At 41.6% G+C, this 19,334-nt stretch overlaps 1 protein-coding gene across 2 annotated transcripts in view; it reads right to left on the bottom strand.

Moving 5' to 3' along the window:
• The window catches only part of LOC106599468 (receptor-type tyrosine-protein phosphatase N2), a 153,811-nt gene that overhangs the window by 118,287 nt on the left and 16,190 nt on the right, over positions 1–19,334 (bottom strand). For both annotated transcript variants that reach the window (XM_014190720.3, XM_014190723.3), the window contains one exon: positions 9,049–9,168. In XM_014190720.3, the coding sequence (XP_014046195.2) occupies positions 9,049–9,168 (120 nt within the window). The remainder of the gene's footprint in view (positions 1–9,048; positions 9,169–19,334) is intronic.

The following is a 19,334-nucleotide window of genomic DNA, read 5'->3' as shown; positions in this document are numbered from 1 at the left end:
GAAAGAGGTGTTTAAAAATGTTATCCCTGGTGGATAAGGTCAAAGTTCACTAAGAAGCAAAGGGGAATGTATATGTGGCTCTCATCATGTAGACTTTAGTCTTGTATACCTACTAACATGCTGAGAGAATATTACAGGATGAGAATGACTTAGGGTGTGTCTCAAATGGCAACCTATTCCCTATAGGGCTCTAGTCAAAAGTAATGCACTATCAAGGTAATATGGTGCCATTTGGGACACATCCTAAGTCCTTCTCATCCTGTAATATTCTTTCATCATGTTAGTAGGTGTACAAGGCTAAAGGCGACATGATCAGCCACATATGTATTCCCCTCTGTTTCTTTAACTACAGCGCATTTTGGCAACAGAACTGAGGACTGGTGCCAACACCAGATGGGGTGGCGGAACCAAATGTAACCCAGAATATGGCCACGCACACTTGAACAATTCAATAGAGACATTCCACAGATGAGAGGCAGCATCCATGAAATATACAAGCAACACTAGAATGCAGGGCAAATAGCATCTGCAATGACATCATTATCACATGTCACTTTGCACAGTGCATCTTACTGTTTAAAGTGAGCATTTTGGCTAGATAAGCTTGGCTTATATAAATCAAATTTTTCCAAGAAGGCATGTGGGTCGTTCCACAAAACTTTTTAGTAGAAATGGTACCCCATTATTGAATGTTAAAAGCCTGTTATATTAAACGAAGTGCCCTTTAAAGAGTGATTGCCCCTAAAAAAGCAACTTCTTGTTTTGAAAATGGCCTATATGGCATCCATATGAGACAGAAACATTTATTCTAGTGTCAAAATTTACTATAAAGTGTAAATAGGATATTTTTGGTCATTTGTGAGAGGATAAGAAAATAAATGTACGGCACAGAATGAAGGGTACGGTAACAGTTTTCCGTAGGTTGGGTTTATTTTAATCCTACCCACATGTCCACACCTGGCAGCACCCAAGTAATCATCAATTCGGAGCGCAGATACACTCGACCCAATCGTAATGCTTATGATCAATTTGGTTTGACATTTGATATCCCTTCGGGGCTAGTTTGGGACCATCAGTAAATTACACAACTGGTACTACTAGGACAATATTTTAAAAGGTAAATAGCTCTAAATTCCAATGACGTAACAACCTCAAACCAACTATACATTTTTGAAAATTTAAAATAAAATAAAAAATCTAATCTAATAGTCAAATCATAGTGTAAAAGCAGGTGAGCTGGTTCTACTCTTTTTGGCCATTTTGGGGTGTTTTGTGGTGGAAAACTGTGCGGGTTGAGCATAACACATCAGCCCTGTTACGCATAGATAGACATGCTAGAAATGTTTTAGCAATTACATTTTTTTGTGAAGCTTGCATTCAATTGCCACACCCTGTTGCACACAACAAGCTTCAATTCGCCCTGTCAAAAATCTTCAACCATGTTACAGTCAACCATGTTACAGTCAACCATGTTACTTTATTTGGCACTTAATAGGGACTTACTATATTCACGAGCTGAATTAGGTGAAATGTTTTTTTTTTAAAGCACTGAATATATATATATATATATAATATATATATATATCAACCATGTTACTTTATTTGGCACTTAATAGGGACTTACTATATTCACGAGCTGAATTAGGTGAAATGTTTTTTTTTTAAAGCACTGAATATATATATATATATATATATATATATATATATATATATATATATATATATATATATATATATATATATATATATATAAAAAATATATTGTTGCAGGTCATCATTCTTAAAAATGTAGTATAAATCAGTAAAATATCCCAGGGAATAAAAGTATGAATCGATATGGGCACAGTGGTCTGAAATTATCTCTCCTTTTTACATACTTAGGTATGCAAATGTGCTATCATGGCTACCAGATGAGAGCATCAAGCAATGCAGATCTCTCGGTGGTGGGTGCGTCCCATGATGCTATTGAGCGGCGCACAGAAGGTAGAGGCCAGGGTTCTGGAACCCAGCCAGCCACTAGATCCACCACAGCCTGAGGAGGGAGGAGCAGCGGAACACACTGAACACATAGAACACTCGGAATCCACCATACTGCTGTCTGCTGCTACAGCTTGGCCTGCCTGCCACACACCTCTCAGAGCAGTGCCTGGCTCAGTAAAACACGGAGGACTATCAAACACAGAAAATAACTGCTCAATGATGGCTTTAATGGGGGCCCTGATGGCTTTCTGTGTGAGAGGAGAGCACAGGCAGTGTTTTCACAGGAGCAGACGTTATGTGGCACGGCAGCTTGATTAACGGTAACCCCCGCCAAGACATTCACACACAGCTTAGGTTTTCACAACCATCAGGCGAAACGGGTCCATAGCAATGGAACATAAAGAAGAGGTCCGCTTGGTTGGGCATCTGGGGTTAACAGAGATAGAGCTGTGAGACGGTGGGGGTCAGGGTTAGGGTATTAGTTTGTACGTCTATCGGGCTGATTTAACAGAAATAGTGTTGCAAAATTCCAGTTACTCCCCAAATTTCCAGAAAATCATGAGGGATAAGCAGGACATCCAGGAGTCTCCCAACCAAGATTTATGGAAAAGCTCAATGTTAAGTTAAAGCCCCATAATGCTGTGCTTCATCAGCAGGGTTTATGTTTTTGTGATGAGGAGAAACAAGAGGCGTCTTGGTAGCTTTGAAAATATGGCGGTGTTTCTGTTTTGTTGTTTTATCGGCCAGCACTTGGAGGGTCAGAGCAGAGGTGGCCGTTATGTTGAATATTCTGAGGCCATTACTTCTTCATCCCAAATGGCACACTATTCCCTACATCGTTCACTACTTTTGAGCCCATAGGGATCTGGTCAAAAGTAGTGCACTGTGTAGGGAATAGGATGCCATTTGGGATGCATTCTAGGTTTGTGCTGCTCTGCTTATCGTGTTGCTCTGCTGTGCTCTGTTCTGGGATTGAAATGCAGATGCTCTTTGCAGTTTTGTTCCCCTAATGGTTTTTCAGACAGCAAGGATAAATAACCTATTAGCATATTTCATTTCAGCTGGATAGGTTGATAAACCCTCTAAAATTAATCAGCACTGTGCACTATGGAATCTGAATATCATTATGTAGCTTGCCCGTCTAGAGCTAATTTCTAGAAATGTATGTGGATTTCCGGGGCTTGCTAGAGGATAAGGTATTTGATCTATATAAAACAACTATTATAATTTTTCAATTGTTCAGTAAATATTAAACATGATGACTTGATGGCCGTGTAAAATAGGATTTAACTTCAAAAGTCATGTCTTTCTCCATTTCTGCAATTTTGCTCTCCATGTGCTGTATGAACATGTCCTTACAATTCTTCTGTCTTTATACATCAATAACATACTGCTGTTGGGAGGATGGAATACACAGCATATATGCTCTATGATACACAGGCATTGATTACCCTCTGGTGGTAATTTATGGGTATTACAGCACTATATGCCAAGCACAGTCTGGGGTGTAAAGTTCATGGCATTCTAGCACATTCTGTAGAAAATCTGTTATCAGTATACCTTTATACTTTGTCTGTGGAATAGAAGTCAGTGGATGAATTTTAAGGTTATGCTTAAAGGTTTACGAAATGTACCTGATATGATCCACACAAAAACCCAACTACATTAGTGGTGCCAGGACAACAACCTCTCACTCAATGTGAGCAAGTCAAAGGAGCTGATCGTGGACTATAGGAAAAGGAAGGCCGAACAGGCCCCCATTAACATCAACGGGGCTGAAGTAGTGTCCACATCACCAACGAACTATCATGGTCCAAACATACCAAGATAGTCGTGAAGAGGGCACGACAACACCTTTTCCCCCTCAGGAGACTGAAAAGAAATAAGGGGAAATAAATCATCTGATTCAACAGTTTCCTGGTGAAGACAGGACGTCAGGAAGAAACATCTGCTTTCTGATGATGGGAATACAGGAATTTACCAATTTAATTATGCATAGCTGACATTTCCCCACCAATGCCAGTGAGGGCTGGGGTGCTGAGGATGCCTCAGGAGGTTTGATCGACAGACAGTGACGGTGGCAGCAATAGCGTGGGCGTACTGTACGGACCTCTGAATCAGAAGTATGTGGAATATTTTGAGTGTTCTTGCTGTAGGAAGCACACTAATAACTAGAAAATGAACATTTGTGTGCTTGTTCAGCGGTCTTAAAATTTATTTTTATGGTAGTGGAAGAAGTTTAAAAGTTTTAATTGTAAGTGTTGTAAAATTGAGCATAGTGTAGGAGAAGAAGTAGTGACTAAAGCAAGCACACAATTATGCATTGCTGACATTTCCCCACCAATACCAGTGGGGTGGCTGGGTCTATGAGGATGCCTCAGAGGGGGCTGTGACAGACAGTGACGGCAGCAGCGGTAAGTGGTAGCGCTGGTGTAAAAGTGGAAATTGGAGTTGATGATCATTGATTAGTACGCCTGACAAATGTCTATAAATTCCTATAAATGTTTTGCTTACAAGAATGAAGTCATGTTTTATGACCTCCTGTATGCTGCCTTTAAGTTGACGTTCCACTTTTTGAATTCTCCAATTGTTGCATTACATTTAGCCTGACTACTCTTCACTAAATTAATCTGCTGCTCGGTCGTTCGCTACATACTTTAGCCTGAGACTGCCATCGTTGAAGTTGTTGTGGTGACGAGGGGCACAAGGGGCGTTGTATAAAACAAAGTAATCAGCGATTGGATCGTCTCCAACCAATCAGACAGTGGAGGCTCCTCAGAGGAGGAAGAGAAGGACCATCCTACTCAATGAATTTCATAAAAATAAACATAGTTAAACATAAAAAATGTATCTTTTTTAGATAGACCTATATTAAGCATATTCACATCACCATATAACTGATTAAAACGCACTGTTTTTCAATGAAGGTCTACAGTAGCCTCAACAGCACTCTGTAAGGTAGCACCATGGTGTAGCAAGAGGACAGCTATTGTCCGTCCTCCTCTGGGTACATTGACTTACAATACAGAACCTTGGAGGCTCATGGTTCTCACCCCCTTCCATAGACTTACACAGTAATTATGACGACTTCCGGAGGACATCCTCCAACCTATCTGAGCTCTTGCATGAACTGACATGTTGTCCACCCAATCAAAGGATCAGAGAACCTAGTAGTGAAAGTACAAGCTACAACTAGCTAGCACTGCAGTGCATAACATGTGGTGAGTAGTTGACTCAAAGAGAGAGAAAGATAATAGTTGAAGGGTTTTGAACAAATGAATTTCTTAAAAAATGTATGCGAAGCAGCAGACAGAGAGAGTGACAGCTAGCTACAGTTGAAGTCGGAAGTTTACATACACATTAGCCAAATACATTTAAACTCAGTTTTTCACAATTCCTGACATTTAATCCTAGTAAAAATGAGTCAGTTAGGATCACCACTTTATTTTAAGAATGTGAAATGTCAGAATAATAGTTGAGAGAATTATTTATTTCAGCTTTGATTTCTTTCATCACATTCCTAGTGGGTCAGAAGTTTACATACACTCAATTAGTATTTGGTAGCATGGTATTTGGTAGCATTTCCTTTAAATTGTTTAACTTGGGTCAAACGTTTCAGGTAGCCTTCCACAAGCTTCCCACAATAAATTGGGTGAATTTTGGCCCATTCCTCCTGACAGAGCTGGTGTAACTGAGTCAGGTTTGTAGGCCTCCTTGCTCCCACATGCTTTTTCAGTTCTGCCAACAAATGTTCTATGGGATTGAGGTCAGGGCTTTGTGATGGCCACTCCAATACCTTGACTTTGTTGTCCTTAAGCCATTTTGCCACAACTTTGGAAGTATGCTTGGGGTCATTGTCCATTTGGAAGACCCATTTGCGATCAAGCTTTAACTTCCTGACTGATGTCTTGAGATGTTGCTTCAATATATCCACATAATTTTCTTTCCTCATGATGCCATCTATTTTATGAAGTGCATCAGTCCCTCCTGCAGCAAAGCACCCCCACAACATGATGCTGCCACCCACGTGCTTCACTGTTGGGATGGTGTTCTTTGCTTGCAAGCATCCCCCTTTTCCCTCCAAACATAACAATGGTCATTAAGGCCAAACAGTTCTATTTTTGTTTCATCAGACCAGAGGACATTTCTCAAAAAAGTACGATCTTTGTCCCCATGTGCAGTTGCAAACCGAAGTCTGGCTTTCTTATGGCGGTTTTGGAGCAGTGGCTTCTTCCTTGCTGAGCGGCCTTTCAGGTTATGTCGACTCGTTTTACTGTGGATATAGATACATTTGTACCTGTTTCCTCCAGCATCTTCACAAGGTCCTTTGCTGTTGTTCTGGGATTGATTTGTACTTTTTGCACCAAAATACGTTCATCTCTAGGAGACAGAATGCGTCTCCTTCCTGAGCGGTATGACAGCTGCGTGGTCCCATGGTGTTTATACTTGCTTATACTTTTCCTGAGGCACTGAGTTTGAAGGTAGGCCTTGAAATACATCCACAGGTACACCTCCAATTGACTCAAATGGTGTCAATTAGCCTATCAGAAGCTTCTAAGGCCATGACATCATTTTCTGGAATTTTCCAAGCCGTTTAAAGGCACAGTCAACTTAGTATATGTAAACTTCTGACCAACTGGAATTGTGATACAGTGAATTATAAGTGAAATAATCTATCTGTAAACAATTGTTGGAAAAATGACTTGTCTCATGTAGAAAGTAGATGTCCTAACCGACTTGCCAAAACTATAGCTTGCTAACAAGAAATTTGTGGAATGGTTGAAAAATGAGTTTTAATGACTCCAACCTAAGTGTACGTAAATGTATGACTTCAACTGTACATGGAATCACTGGACACTTTGATAATGTTTACATACAGTATTACGCATAATGTTGCTGCTACCATCTCTTATGACCGAAAATAACTTCTGGACATCAGAACAGCGATTACTTACTGCAGACTGGAAGAAACGTTTTCCTTTTCAACGAGTCAGACGAGAACAGGTGCAGTTAATACAGGTAATACGTGGAGAACAGGAGGGCTTCTTAAAGAAAAACTAACAGGTCTGTGAGAGCCGGAATTCTTACTGGTTGGTAGGTGATCAAATACTTATGTCATGCAATAAAATGCAAATGAATTACTTAAAAATCATACAATGTGATTTTCTGGATTTTTGTTTTAGATTCCGTCTCTCAGAATTGCAGTGTACCTATGATAAAAATTACAGACCTCTACATGCTTTGTAAGTAGGAAAACCTGCAAAATCGGCAGTGTATCAAATACTTGTTCTCCCCACTGTAGCCCTAAGAAGTTTTAATGCAGGCGAACTTAAATCAGTTTTACCAAATTTTTACCAGCATGTCACAAGTGCAACCAGAGGAAAAAAATTCCAAAGACACCTTTACTCTACACACAGAGATGCATACAAAGCTCTCCCCCGCCAACCATTTCGTAAATCTGACCATAATTCTATCCTCCTGATTCCTGCTTACAAGCAAAAACTAAAGCAGGAAGTACCAGTGACTCGCTCAATACGGAAGTGGTCCACTTTCAAGGAGCGGGAGACTAATCTGGACGCTTAAAAGAAATCCCGCAATGCCCTCAGAAGAACCATCAAACAAGTAAAGCGTCAATACAGGATTAATATTGAATCCTAATATACCGGCTCTGACGCTCGTCGAATGTGGCAGGGCTTGAAAACTATTACGGACTACAAAGGGAAATCCAGACACGAGCTGCCCAGTGACGAGAGCCTACGAGACGAGCTAAATGCCTTTTATGATCGCTTCGAGGCAAGCAACACTGAAGCATGCACGAGAGCACCAGTTGTTCTGAATAACTGTGTGATAACACTCTCGGTAGCCGATGTGAACAAAACCTTTAAACAGGTCAACATTCACAAAGCCGCTGGGCCAGACGGATTACCAGGACGTGTACCCAAAGCATGCGCTGACCAACTGTCAAGTGTCTTCACTGACCTTTTCAACTTCTCCCTGACCGAGTCTGTAATACCTACATGTTTCAAGCAGACCACCATAGTCCCTGTGCCCAAGGAAGCGAAGGTAACCTGCCTAAATGATTACCACCCCGTAGCGCTCACGTCGGTAGCCATGAAGTGCTTTGAAAAGCTGGTCCTGGCTCACATCAACAGCATCCTCCTGGACACCCTCCTGGACACCCACTCCAATTCACATACCACCCCAACAGATCCACAGATGACGCAATCTCAATCGCACTCCACATTGCCCTTTCCCACCTGGACAAAAGGAACACCTATGTGAGAATGCTGTTCATTGACAACAGCTCAGCGTTCAACACCATAGTCCACGAAGCTCATCACTAAGCTAAGGACTCTGGGACTAAACACCTCCCTCTGCAACTGAATCCTGGACTTCCTGATCGGCCGCAACACGTCTGCCATGCTGATCCTTAACACTGGGCCCCCTGAGGGGTGTGTACTTAGTCCCCTCCTGTACTCCCTGTTCACCCACAACTGCGTGGCCAAACACGACTCTAACACCATCATTAAGTTTGCTGACGACACAGCAGTGGTAGGTCTGATCACCGACAAATTTTTGCAACTGTTTGTAATGATTACACCCTAGATCAGTTAGATGCAGGCAAGATTGTGCAAGGTGGTATTACTCCAATTTGTCTCTCGACATGTGCACCAACGTTATAAACTTTCGTTTTAAACCTATCGATGTTACATTGAACTGGGTGATCCAACAGTCATCCAATATGCTGTAATAGAAATAAAGCCCTGCTCATGAAAATAAATCTTCCTCCCTAATCTTAAATGGCACGAGCGTCACTGAATCAAAGCGTTCAAACTGCCGCTTTACCAATGTATGTTCTGGCGCTGGCCCAACCCATCGGTTTCTGGACCAATCAGACGGTCCTGAATGTGTTTACTTTCGGTGAAGGTGTCGGGGAGATACTCAGATCCAGACTCATTGCGGAGAAGAAACAAACATCCGTGAGCGTTGTGTAGTGTTTGGCCGGAGCAAGGACTCAGGGGTGGATGATAGTGACGGCAGCAGCAAGAGAAACTGTACTGTACTTACCTCTGTGGGTGAGTTTCTGCAGTAGAGTCCTGAAGCGCTGAACCACAGATGGAGACACATCATACGTATACACCTCTGCTACCGGAACAGGTGTGGAGTGACACCTCCCGAACATTCCATCTGGGGAAAGGACAACAAAGAGTCAGGAACATACTGTATAGTGTGGTAATATACAGTCCATGTCATTTATCCAAAGCGATCTACAGTCATGCATGCATACATTGTAGGTATGGGTGGTCCCAGTTATTGAACCCACTACCCTTGCGTAATAAGCCATGCTCTACCTATTGAGCTACAAAGGACCACTACTAAAGTCTGCCTTTCATGTTCCCCAGCCAGAGACTTCAAACAGTAATAATGTTAGGTACCAATACAATTACTTTGATACAATTCATTATTATGAGTTGCCTTTTTTAAAAGTATTTATTTTGATAAAAGCTTCTCACCAAGAAGCACAACATTCTCCCTTCAGTACCAACCCTGCTACATCAGCGTTTGTCAGAGATTTAGATATTCTTCAATGGGAGATAATGCTTCTCACTTTAGAGGGGATGCTATCAGCATGATGATAAGCACCAGCTCATCAATAGAGAGACGTTATCAGTGAAGGTTCATCTAGCCTTCTCTCCATATCAGCAGGCCTGGGCCCAGTTGCATAAAACATCTTAAATGTTTCCCCTAAGGAATAATTTCCCCTTACCTAAGGGAATTGTTTAAGGATGTTGCATAAAGCCCCTCAAATATTTCCTTAGGTAAGGGCATACTTAAGGGGTTTTACGGTCGTTTGAAGGCATATATGGCAGAACGAGTAGCTGGTTACCATGGAGACGGCCTGATTCACTGACTAAAAGCCTCCATAAAAGAGATCTCGCTTTCATTTTGTGAGATAGCTAAATAGAACAGGATAAACAGGATGAACAAATTGCTTCAGAAGATAAACAACCATGTTTTTGTAGTTACTTTTTCTTAACTTGTTTTATTACTTTCTAGTATGTCAAGCTAGTTTACAGAGTAGCTATAGCTAACTAGCCAGCTAGTTTATAGCCATGGATTGTGCACCTTCCATTGTTAAAGTTAAGGAAACTAAGGGAAAAGATAAGGGGGAAATTAACTTAAGGTGTTTTATGCAACTGGGCCCTGAGCTCTACTGTGACCAATGGGCTCTGGGGTGATGCACTCTGTGTCTCCTGACCCCTCCTATCTCAGCCTACAGTATTTATGCTGCAGTAGTTTGTGTCGGGGGGCTAGGGTCAGTCTGTTATATCTGGAGTATTTCTCCAGTGTCCTGTGTGAATTTAAGTATGCTCTCTCTAATTCTCTCTTTCTCTCTTTCTTTCTTTCTTTCTCTCTCTCTCTCTCTCGGGGTCTTGAGCCCTAGGACCATGCTTCAGGACTACCTGGCATGATGACTCCTTGCTGTCCCCAGTCCACCTGGCCGTGCTGCTGCTCCAGTTTCAACTGTTCTGCCTGCGGCTATGGAACCCTGACCTGTTCACCTGCTATTTTCAACTCTCTAGAGACAGCAGGAGCGGTAGAGATACTCTCAATGATCGGCTATGAAAAGCCAACTGACATTTACTCCTGAGGTGCTGACCGGTTGCACCCATGCTGGTCATTTATGAACATTTGAACATTTTGGCCATGTTCTGTTATAATCTCCACCCGGCACAGCCAGAAGAGGACTGGGCACCCCTCATAGCCTGGTTCCTCTCTAGGTTTCTTCCTAGGTTTTGGCCTTTCTAGGGAGTTTTTCCTAGCCACCGTGCTTCTACACCTGCATTGCTTGCTGTTTGGGGTTTTAGGCTGGGTTTCTGTACAGCACTTTGAGATATCAGCTGATGTAAGAAGGGCTATATAAATACATTTGATTTGATTTTGATTTGAAACAAATACAGCAGGATTCATATTTCAACAACCCACTATCTAGACAAGATTAGAAAGCCAGCACTTATTGGAGTGTGTATACATCCCAATTGGCACCCTTTTCCCTATATACAGTATAGTGCACTACTTTTGACCAAAGCCCTATGACTGCCATTTAGGATGCAGACTTTGTCATAATACTGCACAACAGAATAATGTGAGACAGTAGAGTAACACTGCAATGCAAAATCTTTGAATTCATCATTGTTTTTAGTTAACAACTATCACTTCCATCGCTGAGTGAGATTCAATTCAAATCGTGCAATGCAGACACGTTGGCAATGGTCCATGTTGGTAAGGGACTGGCCGCTTTTTTGTTGTGATTTTTTTAAGCAATTTAGTCCAGGGGAGGTTCATGTAATTTGTAATCAATTAAATATCAGTATTTGATCAGTCCCTCTTTGTGCTTGGCATATCCAGAATGTGTGCGTGTAGCATACCTGGCGAATCAAATAGCGCTTGTAGTGATGAAATGGGAAGCTAGCCTGCAACAAGAACAGTGGTAGAAATGCCACGTTCAAAACAACTGGGAACTAGGAAATCTCATAATTCTGACTTCAGTGCGTTCAAGATATCTGGGAACTATATATATATAGAGCCCCGACTGGGAAAATCGTTTTGAACCGTCATCCAACTCGGAATTCAAAGTCGGAAACTCAAGCATCTTTCTAGAGCTCCGACTTTCCGACTTGAAGATCACTGACGTCATGATTTGACATATATTTTTCTTTCGAGTTCCCAGTTGTCTTGAAAGCACCAAAAACCTCTGTGATTTATTGGAATAACAAGCATGGCGTCGCACAATTACACAGCTCGTGAAAAAAGTTATCTTCACAATAATTTAGGGGTTTCTTTACAGTCTCTGTCTGCTGAAGATAGTCTATAAACGTTCAATGGAATTTTTGAGTGGAAAGGAGATGGTTCCTCAATGGGGAAAAAGGTGAATGGATGAAATGTGGTGTTGGAGGAGTTGCTACCTAATGGGGAGGACAACAGTCCATGTGGATGGCCGTAATATCTGTATGCCAAGAGATGTTCTCTTCCTTTTTCTAGGCTGCCTGTTATTTCATATTATTCCTAATAATTACTGTTTAGCTCTTGAAATCCCAGGAAAAGCTAGACTAGGCCTACAACAGCTTGTTGTACATTTATTTAGAGCATTGTATTTACTACTACAGCTTCCTCTTGCTTGCTGAATGTAAAATATAGAAACCAAAATAACTTGGGCGTATTCATTAAGCAAATTCTGCTGCAAAGCGTTTCTTAAACTGAAGCAAACAGAACGAAACGGGGAGGGACCTACCTAAAGTTGTCTTTTAGAAACTCTTATTTTGCTCTGTTTGCTTCCGTTTGGTTATAAACACCCCTGGTTGGGAATTTGAAAGGGGGGGAGAGATGATGTGATCAAAATACACCATATGAGTAGCCTGCTAATGTACCTTTCTGGACCTTGTAAACTGTCGAGAATAGACCCATAATGGATCCAAATGGTTGGATAATCAGCCTGAGGTTGTATGGTACTCTCTGCATATAGCTCCAGTCTTATGTATTCCTCTTGTTTATTTTTTTGCATCATTGGGAAGGACTCTTAAGCAAGCATTTCACGGTAAAGTCTACACAGCTGTATTCGGCACATTTTAAATAAAATGGTATTTGATTTTATGCAGTTATATCGGCATGAAGCATTCAAAACAGGATGTTTGAGCGGTTATTGTCTTGCTCTTCACTGTAATCAGAGAGTTAATATGAATACTATGCATGTCCAGACTCTCTTGGCTAAAAGTAAAGGAGAAGAAGAAGCATTAATGTGTTAAATTCCTAAGTTTTGCATATTCAATTTACACACAGCACTTACCCCACCAGCAAGGTGTGGCGTTTTAAATGCACATAGTTCTGTTCTTAAGGTGTTCTTGTCCATTAATGTTCTGGATTATGTCGTGTTTCATGTTTTTTGTGGACCCCAGGAAGAGTAGCTGCTGCAATCGTCACAGCTAATGGGGATCCTAATAATCCAACTGGCCTACATCACTTGCAGTTTACAGACCTAGCCAATAATTGTTTGCTCACTTGATAACAATGTTGTTGTAGCCTAGGTAGAATTATGTTATTGTCTAAAAATGTAGGCCTAAATCAATAGTGAAGATTTGCATGCCCAACTGCTGCAGAGTGCAGCCTGGAGGAACGTACAGATCTGCCATTTCATTATCTGTTAATCAAAAATATTTGACAGGTAAATACTGTATTTATAGCCCTAATATTTAGCTAATGAGTGGCCAAATAGTTAGCTAATATTTAGCTTCTTCGGCTACACAACTCTAGCCTCTCTCTTCCAGCTATTCCCCATGCGCAATAGGCTATAGGCTACAAGCCTCTCCGCTATTCCTCTTTTCCTGAAATCCCAGGATAAGCTATAGGCTACAAAAACTATAGCAGATTTATACAAAAAAAAATCATACTAGGCCTAATAGCCTTTTCGTGGAGAGAAGCAGGCTTGCTCTTGCTAATTTGCTGAATGTCAGGGAAAGTTGCGGAGAGAGAGTCCATGTATGACGTATTAAATGGCTGCACAGGAGAGAGAGTGATGAGCACAGTGAAAAGGATGATCCAAGCGATTTGACAACCATTAAAAAAATTGAAATCACTTGCAAACCACTTGAGCAACGAGGCAAACAATGACATGACGTAAAAGATGCACTCGACAAACAGCATGTTGTTGAATATCTACATTTAATTTAAATACGAGTTTCTGTATTATTATTTACATTAGGCTACATGTAGCTTACATTGACTATGACAATGAACACACCCTGAAGCACTGATGAATGATCTGTGTTACCAGCTTATTAATAGGGCTACAGTAGGACCTCTCTCTCACCTGCTGTCTTGAACTCTGAATGCCCGGCTATAACCTGTCGGCTATGACCTGGTGCTGACCTGTTGCACCCTCTATGACCACTGTGATTATTATTTGACCCTGCTGGTCATCTATGATAGTCTTCCCTGTGGCTCAGTTGGTAGAGCATGGTGTTTGCAAAGCCAGCATGGTGTGTGCAATGCCAGGGTTGTGGGTTCGATTCCCAAGGGGGGCCAGTACAAAAAAAATGCATGAAATGTATGCATTCACTACTGTAAGTCTCTCTGGATAAGAGTGTCTGCTAAATGACTAAAATGTAAATGTATGAACGTTTGAACATCATAAAAAACTATCTAGATTTAATAGCCAGCCAGAAGAGAACTGGCCACCCCACATAGTCTGGTTTATTCTGAGTTTTTCCTAGCCACCATACATTGCTTGCTCTTTGGGGATTTAGGCTGGGGTTTCCGTAAAAGCACTTTGTGACATCTGCTGATAAAAAAAGGGCTTAGAGGATGCACCTCTGATGGAGTTACATAATTGAAATCCTCCATGGTAAAAGCCCACTCTTTTTTTACCACCGATTGTAACCATCGCAATCAAACGGAGAGGAGCTACATTCACTAGGCAGTTGAGAGTGGCCTGGCTCTATGGCGTCAAATCAGTCTCTCTACTGCCTGTAACAACCATTCACTCTCTGTCACCACCTCTGTTCTAACAAAAATCCAGAAAAACGCATGTCAAAAATGTTATTAATTGATTTGCATTTTAATGAGGGAAATAAGTATTTGACCCCCTCTTAATCAGAAAGATTTCTGGCTTCCAGGTGTCTTTTATACAGGTAACGACACGAGATTAGGAGCACACTCTTAAAGGGAGTGCTCCTAATCTCAGCTTGTTACCTGTATAAAAGACACCTGTCCACAGAAGCAATCAATCAATCAGATTCCAAACTCTTCACCATGGCCAAGACCAAAGAGCTCTCCAAGGATGTCAGGGACAAGATTGTAGACCTACACAAGGCTGGAATGGGCTACAAGACCATCACCAAGCAGCTTGGTGAGAAGGTGACAACAGTTGGTGCAATTATTCGCAAATGGAAGAAACACAAAAGAACTGTCAATCTCCCTCGGCCTGGGGCTCCATGCAAGATCTCACCTCGTGGAGTTGCAATGATCATGAGAACGGTGAGGAATCAGCCCAGAACTACACGGCAGGATCTTGTCAATGATCTCAAGGCAGCTGGGACCATAGTCACCAAGAAAACAATTGGTAACACACTACGCCGTGAAGGACTGAAAATCCTGCAGCGCCCGCAAGGTCCCCCTGCTCAAGAAAGCACATATACATGCCCGTCTGAAGTTTGCCAATGAACATCTGAATGATTCAGAGGACAACTGGGTGAAAGTGTTGTGGTCAGATGAGACCAAAATGGAGCTCTTTGGCATCAACTCAACTCGCCGTGTTTGGAGGAGGAGGAATGCTGCCTATGACCCCAAGAACACCATCCCCACCATCAAACATGGAGGTGGAAACATTATGCTTTGGGGGTATTTTTCTGCTAAGGGGACAGGACAACTTCACTGCATCAAAGGGACGATGGATGGGGCCATGCACCGTCAAATCTTGGGTGAGAACCTCCTTCCCTCAGCCAGGGCATTGAAAATGGGTCGTGGATGGGTATTCCAAATCTGTGGAGGGAGCTGAAGGTTCGAGTTGCCAAACATCAGCCTCGAAACCTTAATAACTTGGAGAAGATCTGCAAAGAGGAGTGTTGACAAAATCCCTTCTGAGATGTGTGCAAACCTGGTGGCACACTACAAGAAATGTCTGACCTATGTGACTGCCAATAAGGGTTTTGCCACCAAGTACTAAGTCATGTTTTGCAGAGGGGTCAAATACTTATTTCCCTCATTAAATTGCAAATCATTTTATAACATTTTTGACATGTGTTTTTCTGGATTTTTTTTGTTATTCTGTCTCTCACTGTTCAAATAAACCTACCATGAAAATTATAGACTGATAATTTCTTTGTCAGTGGACAAACGTACAAAATCAGCAGGGGATCAAATACTTTTTTCCCTCACTGTATCTTCTGTACTGTACTCTAGTTATGGCAACGTTTGAATTATTACTCATAATTACAGTATAGCTGTCCATATTTAAGTCAGGAACATCTTCTCTCTCATCCATCTTCACCCTTGTATCTGGAGCTGTACTTCAAAGCCAGAGCCCCCTCCCTTCCACTTGATTTACGGCGTGGATTACAGCAAACGAGAATTTAAAGGCCATTGTCATGGGAGTGGTTTGCTTTAGGATTGTGGAGATGCTCGTTGGTTGGATTGTCTCTGATGCCTTGTTGGATTGTCCCTGATGTATTATCTCTGCTTGGATGTGGCCAAGTGGTCATGTTTTGTTGTGCTACACTGGTCTGTACAGCTGGAGCAACTGTAAACAACTCCCATATTCAATCAATTCAATAGGATGCAACTTGACCAATCCATCTATCTATACGATATCACAAAAAATTATAAGGGTAAACCAATAAATGAATGATCAGGAAGTGGATAAGTGCACTGAATTCTGATTGTCTCGTACAAAAAAAGATGGTGCTTCAAACCTAAATAGAAAAAAAGATCTCTGCATTGCACTACACTTCAGGTGTTCCTCCAGTGTGTGGTAGACCAAAGCCATGCACGGCATCAGTCGATGCAGCTAATCAACTGTGAGTGATGCTATAGCTAATAGAAGGTTCTCTGAGTGGGAGGCTGTGAGTTAATGGACCATGGTGATGCTAGCTGCTGCCAGAGTAGGAGGAATTTTATTTCCCATCCAGCTCAGTGTCTGAATCCCAAAGGGCACCCTATTCTTTCTCTATATAGTGCACTACTTTTGACCAGAGCCCAGCCTGGGGTATGGTCAAAAGAAGGGCACTATGTAGGGAACAGAGCGCCATTTGGTATGTAGAAAGTGTTAATAAACATGTCAGATTGTGCCGGGGGAGGCCAGAGTAATCGATCTGGTTGAGTGGTCTGGGAAAAGAGGGACTCTGTATGGCTCTAGTCTGGTCAGGCTCTGGTTGGCCCTCAGGGGCCTGCCCGGTAAAATATCTTGTTCCAGGTCATTAGGCTTCAGTGTAGAGATATGGGTTGCGTCCCAAAAGGCACCCTATTCCGTATTCTCTATAGAGTACACTACTTTCGATCAGGGTCCATAACGGACACAGACGTGCTCTTTTTTAGCTCCCCTACCCACATCCCACAGCAGAGTAGCCGCACTCAACACAACACAAAGCAGCCAGGAAAACAGCTTGAGTCTGCTGCTGTGGTGGCTCTCTATAGTAAATGATTAAACAAATATGTTCGGTTCATGATGATTTCAGAGGTGGGTATTCGTAACGGAAGGCTTTCCATGCTAAATACAAAGCATTACATCTGTGGTCCATTGAAGCATTTTCTCATTAATGAGCAGTGCATCCAAGCAACTACATTTACCACAGAGCTGGCATGACAATTCTCATAACAGAACATTTAATGTGACAGCAAGAGCATTACAGTAGCCTAAGCAGGAGGGGCAGAATAAAACAGTCTCAATATAGCCTATGTATTATGTTATTTGTGAGAAGAAGAAAAAAACATGTATTTATATATATATATATACACACTACCGTTCAAAAGCTTGGGGTCACTTAGAAATGTCCTTGTTTTCCATGAAAACACATGAAATTAGTTGGAAAATGAATAGGAAATATAGTCAAGAAGTTGACAAGGTTATAAATAATGATTTTTAATTGAAATAATAATTATGTCCTTCAAACTTTGCTTTCGTCAAAGAATCCTCCATTTGCAGCAATTACAGCCTTGCAGACCTTTGGCATTCTAGTTGTCAATTTGTTGAGGTAATCTCAAGAGATTTCACCCCATGCTTCCTGAAGCACCTCCCACAAGTTGGATTGGCTTGATGGGCACTTCTTACGTACCATACAGTCAAGCTGCTCCCACAACAACCTAAATAAGGTTGAGATCTGGTGTCTGTGCAGGCCACTCCATTATCGACAGAATACCAGCTGACTGCTTCTGCCCTAAATAGTCATTGCATAGTTTGGAGCTGTGCTTTAGATCATTGTCCTTTTGTAGGAGGAAATTGGCTCCAATTAAGTGCCGTCCACAGGGTATGGCATGGCGTTGCAAAATGGAGTGATAGCCCTTTTATCCTGTCCAAATCGCCCACTTTACCACCACCAAAGCACCCCCAGATCATCACATCGCCTCCACCATGCTTGACAGATGGCATCAAGCACTCCTCTAGCATCTTTTCATTTTTTCTGCGTCTCACGAATGTTCTTTGTGATTCGAACACCTCAAACTTTGATTTGTCTGTCCATAACACTTTTTTCCAATCTTCCTCTGTCCAGTGTCTGTGTTCTTTTGCCCATCTTAATCTTTTCTTTTTATTGGCCAGTCTGAGATACATATTTTTCTTTGCAACTCTGCCTAGAAGGCCAGCATCCCGGAGTCGCCTCTTCACTGTTGATGTTGAGACTGGTTTTGCGGGTACTATTTAATGAAGCTGCCAGTTGAGGACGTGTGAGGCGTCTGTTTCTCAAACTAGACACTCTAATGTACTTGTCCTCTTGCTCAGTTGTGCACCGGGGCCTCCCACTCCTCTTTCTATTCTGGTTAGAGCCAGTTTGCGGTGTTCTGTGAAGGGAGTAGTACACAGCGTTGTACGAGATCATTAGTTTCTTGGCAGTTTCTCGCATGGAATAGCCTTCATTTCTCAGAACAAGAATAGACTGACGAGTTTCAGAAGAAAGTTCTTTGTTTTTGGCCATTTTAAGCCTGTAATCAAACCCACAAATGCTGATGCTCCAGATACTCAACTAGTGTAAAGAAGGCCCGTTTTATTGCTTCTTTAATCAGAACAGTTTTCAGGTGTGCTAACATTTTTTTTACATTTACATTTTAGTCATTTAGCAGACGCTCTTATCCAGAGCGACTTACAGTAGTGAATGCATACATTTCATTTCATACATTTATTTTTTTCGTACTGGCCCCCCGTGGGAATTGAACCCACAACCCTGGCGTTGCAAACACCATGCTGGCGTTGCAAACACCATGCTCTACCAACTGAGCCACATAATTGCAAAAGGGGTTTCTAATGATACACTTGGATTAGCTAACACAACGTGCCATTGGAACACAGGAGTGATGGTTGCTGATAATGGGCCTCTGTACGCCTATGTAGATATTCCATAAGAAAATCAGCCATTTCCAGCTACAACAGTCATTTACAACATTAACAATGTCTACACTGTATTTCTGATCAATTTGATGTTATTTTAAAGGGCAAAAAATTGCTTTTCTTTCAAAAACAAGGACATTTCTAAGTGACCCCAAACTTTTGAATGGTAGTGTGTATATATATATATATATATATATATATATATATATATATATATATATATATATATAATATATACAGTACCAGTCAAAAGTTTGGACACACC

Source organism: Salmo salar, chromosome 03 (assembly GCF_965601325.2).
Source record: "Salmo salar chromosome 03, fSalSal1, whole genome shotgun sequence".
In the NCBI taxonomy this organism is placed as follows: domain Eukaryota; kingdom Metazoa; phylum Chordata; class Actinopteri; order Salmoniformes; family Salmonidae; genus Salmo; species Salmo salar.
The sequence above is the reverse complement of the archived record's forward strand: the minus strand, read 5'-3'. Positions and strand labels throughout refer to the sequence as shown.